The sequence below is a fragment of the Acipenser ruthenus genome, unplaced genomic scaffold (genome assembly GCF_902713425.1).
Source record: "Acipenser ruthenus unplaced genomic scaffold, fAciRut3.2 maternal haplotype, whole genome shotgun sequence".
In the NCBI taxonomy this organism is placed as follows: domain Eukaryota; kingdom Metazoa; phylum Chordata; class Actinopteri; order Acipenseriformes; family Acipenseridae; genus Acipenser; species Acipenser ruthenus.
Window position 1 is genome coordinate 8,290 of NW_026707994.1, and position 8,360 is coordinate 16,649.

General features: G+C 47.5%; 1 protein-coding gene across 1 annotated transcript; it reads right to left on the reverse strand.

Moving 5' to 3' along the window:
- Nucleotides 1-2,970: 2,970 nt before the first annotated feature.
- On the reverse strand, nucleotides 2,971-8,334 carry LOC131728610 (uncharacterized). The gene is made up of 2 exons (XM_059019606.1): nucleotides 7,126-8,334; nucleotides 2,971-3,299 (listed from the first exon to the last, which is right to left on the reverse strand). Exons 1-2 carry the CDS (start codon nucleotides 8,129-8,131, stop codon nucleotides 3,292-3,294), a joined length of 1,014 nt encoding a protein of 337 aa, XP_058875589.1. The 5' UTR covers nucleotides 8,132-8,334; the 3' UTR covers nucleotides 2,971-3,291.
- Nucleotides 8,335-8,360: the final 26 nt, after the last annotated feature.

An 8,360-nucleotide genomic window follows, 5' to 3' on the forward strand; every position in this document is an offset into this window, starting at 1 on the left:
TATAGATATCTTATCTAAATATGCATGGGTAATACCGTTGAAAAATAAGTCATCTAAGACGGTGACAGAGGCGTTCAAGAGGATCCTCAGCACGGGTAGGAAACCTAAAAAACTACAAACTGATAAAGGGACAGAATTTCTAAACAAAGCCTTTCAGCACATGCTAAAAAAAACATAATATTCTACACTTTACCACGTGGAATGAACTAAAAGCCTCTATTGTTGAGAGATACAACAGGACTCTGAAAACAAAAATGTGGAAATATTTCACCGCTTTTAACACTCACAAGTATATGGATAAACTACAAGAAATGGTTCAGGCTTATAACCACTCCTTTCACCGTAGTATTCAAATGAAACCTTCAGAAGTTAATGAAGACAATTCATTTAAAGTGTTTAAAACTTTATACTCTAAGAAGAAAAGCCCTAAACATATAAAGTTTAAGTTTGCCGTCGGTGACAACGTAAGAATTTCAAAGTTAAGAGCTCCCTTTATAAAAAGCTATGAACAGATGTTTACAGCAGAGACTTTTACTATAACAGAATGTATACCAAGATCTCCACCGGTGTATAAACTATGTGATTATGATGGAGAGTCTATAATGGGCACCTTTTATGAACCAGAATTGCAGAAAATAAATGTCAAGACTGATAGGTTGTTTAGGATAGAGAAGATAGTTGCTGAGAAAAAGGAAAATGGTAAAAAGTCTTATCATAAAATGGGCCAGTTAGCCTGAAAAATTTAACAGTTGGGTCGCTGGGCATCAGGTGGTGGATCTAAAGAGTTAACAAGTCTGGGGTGTATTTAATTACACTTAAAACATTATTCAAGATGTCTCAAGACTCTTTTTATGTGACTCTGCCTAGTAACGCTTCACAGGATGTTTTCCCTAAAAATGCTATTTCCAATTTTACTACCAAACTGGTTAAAACAATGAATCTACCGGGAAAATGGGAAGTTTGCTTAGCAGAGATTCAATATCCCCATACATGGGATAATATAAACCTTAAGGACAGCACTTTTATTACTTATGGTATAGAAAATGCGATAAAACGTGATTATACTATACCAAAAGGATATTATGAGACCCTTCAGGATGTAATAACGACCATGAACGATGTCCCGCTCGGAAAAGGACTAGATCAGAAAGGTGACAAGGCACCCGATGAACAATATAAAAATGATTTGAAATTAGTCTATAAACCTATAGAAAGACGACTTTATATAAAAAGTACTACTCCATTTGTGATTTTTGCCAAAGAACAACTCGGACAAATGTTGGGATTTCATGAGACTATAAAGGGTGAAACTATTAGACTATTGGGCCCTATTGAGGCTAAACTATATAGTGCTCATTGAGCACCATCTACCCCGATAGCCGATATCCGACCGGGTTTTTATACCATGTATGTCTATACAGATATCATTACACATCAAGCCATTGGAGATAGTTACGTGCCTCTTCTAAGGTGTGTCCCTATTAAAGGCAAAAACAACGATATAATCACGGTAACTTACGACAGACCTCATTACGTACCACACAGCAAGACCAACTTCGATACGATAACTATACAAATTAAGACAGATCAAAACAAGTTAGTGCCATTCCGTTTTGGGAAGGTTATAGTGAAGTTGCATTTCCAACCTTTTAATGTACATTTTAATGTTTTAAAGCCTCTTTTTTACACCTAATTCAAAAGAAAAATGAGACCTCAGGGATATGTCAATCTTTATATTAATCATTACAAAAATCAAGCTGGTAATGGTTTGCCTGGATTTTCTAGAGCTCCTGTAATGTACGGAGCGGGTATAGGGGGTATTTTTCAAAGTCTTTTCAGAAAAGCTTTACCGTTACTTAGAAGGGGTTTTGAAATAGTTAAACCTCATTTTAAATCAGCCGCTAAAAATATTGTTAGTGACGTAGTGTCAAATGTCCTAACAAGTCATAACCCTCCTAGCCACAACAAGAGCCAGTCAGGGGAGGGATTGATGGTGATGTCCAGAGGATACAAGAGAAAACGTAGCAAACCCCCGGGATCTCGCTATCATCATCACAAAAAGGCGAAACCCTCTACATTCAGGTCATTTAGTAGCAGTAACCGGAGAAGGAGCAAGAAACCAAAGACTCACAGAACAAAGAAAAACAGAAACATCTTTTAAATCATGACTCTGGTACATCATATGTCTCAGGTATTGAAAAAAACCTTTATGTGGAAAATCCCCCCCTGTCTGCCTTGTCTGACACGGCTCCGCTCGAATTTTACATAGCGGGAAATGGGGAAGATTATCTTGATTTGAATAATACTCTTTTAAGACTTTCATGCAAAATTACTAGGGCTCATGGCGCTGATTTAGTTGGGGCCAGTATAGCTGGTATTATCAATTACCCTGTAGCTACCATGTTTTCACAAGTGGATGTAACTTTAGGAAACCGCCTAATTAGTCAAAGCAGTAATACTTATCCTTACCGTAGCATTATAGAAGCACTGCTAAACTTTAGTAAGGACACCCTAAAATCTCAATTCACTGCCGGATTGTTTTACAAAGATACCCCAGGACACATGGATGAGACTGATCCTGCAGGGGATAATGAAGGTTTAGTTAAACGGCATGTTTTTACCAGAATGAGCCATACAGTTGAACTTTTAGGACCCCTGCATTCAGATATATTTTTTCAAGAGAAACTCATGCTAAATGGTATTGACCTGAAAATTAAAATGGTTAGGGCCAGTGACACTTTTTGTTTAATGTCTGATGTCGCAGAAGAGTTCAAACTTAAAATTTTAGAAGCCTCTCTCTATATTAAAAAAGTAAAAGTAGCCCCGGAGGTTAGAATTGCCCAAGCTCAGGCCTTGATGACCTCTAATGCCAGATATCCTACTGATAAAGTGGCTATGAAAGTTTTTAGTGTTCCTAGGGGGAGTAGGGTCTGTAATCAGGAGAATTTGTTTCTGGGGCAGTGTGGCAAAGTGGGTGGTGAGGGGTAGCTGTGTAGCAGTGATGCGGTGCAGGAGTAATGAGCAGACAACGGTAGTCCAGTGGAAAATAGGCTTTATTTGCCAGCACTGGTCTAGTGCTCAAAATAATAAGCCCGGCAATACACAACGATGTGTAAAGCTCGGGCTGACAAAACACAGGATACAGTCCTGAACAAAAGAAACAAGAATACGGTCACCCGTCTCGGGTGCGTGCAGTCGTGATTGTGGTGAGTGAATACACAGGACGTTGTGACAGTACGTGAGGAGGTGATCCGGCTTGTGTTCGCCCAGTGCGACAGCTCCGGATATGTTCTAGCTGTCTGGTGATTCGGAAACAAGACAGACAGTTAGTTTTCAGACACTCCAGCGCACAAACACACACACACAGCTCTTTTAGAGCAGAACAGATTTTTAGGTCCTTCTCGGTCCTTGGTTTAACCCAAACGAAGGAAAAGAACAGCGTTACCCCGGCCCCTATATGTAATCCCGCATGATATCTAGGTAAACGGTTGCAGCTGCCTTTTACTTGCAGCTGCCCCTCGTTTACCTGTCAAATCAATACGGTCTTACAACAGAGTCTCGCTTCCTTCCAGGCTGACCCACTTTCCGGTCCCGGAAACGAACTGTCAGGCCAGCCCTTCCAGATACTTCTCCTCCCGTTCTTTAGCGCCCTCACAGGTCGGGAGGAAGATTTATCACCAGAACTCATTGTATTTCTGTCACATATCCCACCGCTCAGAGTGGAGCCGAAGGAACACTCGGCTAAATCTACCTTTCCCATTGCTCCCCCCTCCCGGGAAAAATAATCCGCATTTTGGTGGTCTTTCCCCGCACGGTGTACCATATGGTACATGAAGGGCTGCAATGCCAGATACCACCGAGTTATCCGGGCATTGCTGTCCTTCATTGTGCTTAACCACTTGAGTGGGGCGTGGTCTGTGACAAGATCAAATGAGTGTCCCAGCAGGTAGTATCGTAAAGAGTGAGTAGCCCATTTAATGGCTAAACACTCTTTTTCGACTACGGAGTAGTTGCGTTCCCGAGGTAACATTTTTTTGCTTATGTACAATATCGGGTGTTCTACTCCAGCTACTTTTTGGGACAAGACTGCACCCAACCCTACATCCGAGGCGTCGGTGTGGAGGATGAATCTCTTGGTGAAATCTGGGGTAATAAGAGTGGGGGCCTGGCAAAGTTTACGCTTAATCGTATCAAACGCCCCCTGACACTCAGCTGACCATTTAATTAAATTTGGCGCACTCTTTTTGGTGAGGTCGACTAACGGGTTAACCACTGTGGCGTACTCGGGGATGAAGCGGCGGTAATAACCGGCTAAGCCCAGTAGTGACCTCACCTGAGTCTTGGTTTTGGGGATCGCCGCATCAACCAAAGCCTGGATTTTGGTGACCACAGGTCTCACCCTTCCATTCCCCATTAAAAATCCCAAATATTGAGTCTCTGTCTTGGCAAACGCACATTTCCTCAAGTTAGCTGTCAGCCGGGCTGCCCTTAGAGACTGAAGAACGGCTGCAACCCTAGCCAAATGCTCTCGCCAGGTGGAGCTGTAAATCACCACGTCATCAATATACGCTGCTGCATATTCATGATGTGGGCGTAAAACCTGGTCCATCAGTCTCTGAAAGGCAGCGGGCGCACCATGTAGCCCAAATGGCATGGTTTTAAAGTGGAACAGCCCCTCTGGTGTTGAAAATGCGGTTTTCTCTCTGGAGCTGCGGGTTAGAGGGATTTGCCAGTATCCCTTCGTCAGGTCCAGAGTGGAAATAAACCTCGCTTTTCCCAGTCTGTCTAAAAGTTCGTCGACCCGAGGCATGGGATACGCATCGAACTTGGCAATAGCATTCACCTTTCTGAAATCTACGCAGAAGCGGTTGGTGCCGTCCTTCTTAGCCACTATTACAATAGGACTGCACCACTCGCTCCTGGAAGGTTCAATCACTCCAAGCTCGAGCATATCCCATACCTCTTTGCGAACGCCACTTCGTCGACTTTCCGGGATCCGGTACGGTCTCTCTCGCACTGTGACACCTGGAGGAGAGATAATGTCATATTCAACTAAGTTCGTCCTGCCGGGCACATCAGAAAAAACATCACTGAACTCCTCAATAAGCTTACGCAGCTCTCTTTGCTGATCCGGAACTAATTGTTCCCCCATTGAAATCGCTCTTGTGCTCGGGGTCTCTGGACAGGGACCTAAATCATCCTCCATATTGCCTGGGGCTATAAATAAGACCTCTCTTGCCTGCCAGGGCTTCAACAAATTAATGTGGTAAATTTCACGTTCATTCCGGCGATCGGGCTGTCTAATTTCATAATTTACTTTCCCTATAGCCCGAATCACCTCATACGGCCCCTGCCATTTAGCACACAGTTTTGACTCTGATGAGGGAAGTAGCAGCATTACCTTGTCCCCTGGTCGAAAGGTTCGAATCCGTGCATTTTTGTTATAATGCTGCTCTTGTCGGTGCTGAGCCGATCTGAGGTTGTCTTGGGCCAAACGACCGACCAAATCCAGGCGATCTCTGAGTAGGAGCACATACTTCACCACATTTTTAGACGAGCCTTTGTGCTCCTCCCACCCCTCTCTCAGCAGGTCGAGAATGCCGCGAGGCTGCCGGCCGTACAGGAGCTCAAAGGGGGAGAACCCCGTTGAACTCTGCGGCACTTCTCTCACTGCAAAAAGGAGGTAGGGGAGAAGTGATGCCCAATGTTTCTGCTCTTGTGTTACAAATCGCCTCAGCATCGACTTTAAGGTCTGATTAAAACGTTCCACCAGACCGTCCGATTGTGGATGATAAACGGACGTCCTGATGGGACGTATTTTTAATATTTTGTACACCTGCTGTAACGTATTGGACAAAAAATTAGTTCCGTGATCGGTCAAAATCTCCTTGGGGATCCCTACTCTGGCCATAATCTGTGCTAACTCGGTGGCTATTGCAGCGGCACTAGTGGACCTCAATGGAACTGCCTCCGGGTATCGCGTTGCATAATCCACCACTACTAAAATGTGCGTATACCCGGAGTCAGAAGGTAGCAAAGGGCCGACTATGTCCATTGCAATGCGCTCGAAAGGAGTGGAAATAATCGGCAGTGGGACCAAAGGGGCGGGGCGCACTCGACCCGGCGCTACTCGCTGGCAGTCTGGGCATGTGGCTACATATTTCGACACATCAGTATGAAGACCTACCCAATAGAATCGAGCCAATATCCGTTCCCTCGTCTTCTCGGCTCCGAGGTGCCCCGCAAAAGGGATATCATGCGCCAGCCTCATGACCTCCAGCCGACAAGACGGGGGAACCAACAATTGTGTTACAGGCTGTCCTGTGCCCGCGGCTAGGTTTACCCTATACAGTAATTGCCCCTTGATACTGAAGTGTGGATATACTAGCGCCCCAGCGCCGTCAACATCCTTACCTTCAATGGACCGGACCTGTCCCCAAGCGTGCACCAGTGACGGGTCGTTATGTTGGCCCCACACTAGGTCCGCGCTTGAGTACCACGGGTCCGGTACATCGAGAGGGGCTGGAATAACATCTGCTCTAGTCGGTCCAGTAACCTCGCTCTCTCGGTCACACTGCGTTCCCACTCCCTTCGACTGGCGTTTGTTACCATTGCAGCACTCTCCCACCAGACCCCAGCCTTGTCTCAACAACGCTCCCTCCCATTTTGCGGTCCGTCTCTCCTTATTCGTTTTTCTAGGACGGAAAAGAGGGGAAAACATTTCAGTGTGAAAAGGAAACACATCACCAATCCGTTCCTTTTTTTTTTTCTCTGCCACGTTTACGTGTGTGGCTGAGACTGCCATTTTTTCCATCAATTCTTTGAATTTTGGCCAGTCTCGGCCCAGAATAACTGGGTGTGGCAACCTTTCCGCCACCCCAACTACCAGGTGACGTTTTATCGGTCCTACCGATAAATATACTTTTAATGTGGGGTATGCCGCCGTGTCTCCATGGATACAGGAGATGGCCACCTGACCTCGTGGCCGCCACGACACACCGCCCAGGAGAGCTGTCCTAATCAAGGTTTGCTCACACCCTGTGTCCACTAATGCGTGGGTTTTCACATTCCCTAACACCACATTAATCAGACAAGGCCCCTCCCGACCATTTTCCCCACGCTTACCAGTCTCAGGTGCCCAATTGCACGCGGCCACGTCACACTCCATGGCAGCGGGGCATGACCTGGCCAGATGTCCCGGCTGGTGGCACCTAAAACAGATAGGAGGGACAGAGGGGGCATGGGTTAGAAATCTGTCCCGCTGCTGGTATGGCAACGGGGCAGGGGCAGCACCTCTACCCCAGCTGGGGGCCAACCTTGATCTCCATGGGGGGGAGGCAAGGGGGCCCAATGGGGTCGGTGCTCTGGGAGGTCTGGGTCCCTGGAACGAGGGGGGTGGTGGCGATGATGTTGGAGGAGAGGGAGAGAGAGCGCGGCTGCTCCGAAGGGCAGGGGCGGACAGGATCCCGATCCGGGCAGAGGTCAGGGAGTCCTCAAAATCTTCGGCCAATTTGACCGCCTCCTCCAGGGTGTCGGGGTTGTGGCGCCGTATCCACGCCTGGGTTTCGGCGCCGACCACATGGCAGAACTGTTCTACCACAATGGCTTCCCCCATCTGCTGGACGGTCTTCTTCCCGGGGGTCAGCCAATGCACCATGTGGTCGCACAACCTCTCCGCAACCACCCTGGGGCGTGTCTCCGGGGCTCTCCGGTACTCCCGAAACCGCGCCCGGTGGGTCTCGGTAGTAATGTTGAGTCGGCGGAGGATAGCCTGCTTGACCAGGTCATACTCAGTGGCGTGCTGGTCACTCATGGCCTGGTAAGCTGCCTGAGCCTCCCCAATCAGGCAGGGTCCCAATTGGCTGGCCCAGAACTCCCGCGGCCAAGCCGCCGCGGTAGCCAGCCGCTCGAATGCCACCAAGTACGCCTCCGGGTCATCCTCCGCCGACATCTTCATCGCCCGTGCCTTTGGGGGCGACATCACCGGTGTTGTAGTCGGGGTCGTTACCGCAGCCACGGCCAGTCCTACCCGTTCAATGAGCGCTGTATAGCGCTCCTCCCTCCTTCTCTCCTCTGCGTCCCGTCTGCTCTCCAGTGCCTGCAGCAGCTCCGCCAGCGCGTCGCGGTCCATGATCCCACTTCTGACACCACGTGTGGCAAAGTGGGTGGTGAGGGGTAGCTGTGTAGCAGTGATGCGGTGCAGGAGTAATGAGCAGACAACGGTAGTCCAGTGGAAAATAGGCTTTATTTGCCAGCACTGGTCTAGTGCTCAAAATAATAAGCCCGGCAATACACAACGATGTGTAAAGCTCGGGCTGACAAAACACAGGATACAGTCCTGAACAAAAGAAACAAGAATA

What these genes read in the sequence shown, in the direction of transcription:
- LOC131728610 (XM_059019606.1), bottom strand. Translation starts at nt 8,131, where the DNA reads ATGGACCGCGACGCGCTGGCGGAGCTGCTGCAGGCACTGGAGAGCAGA.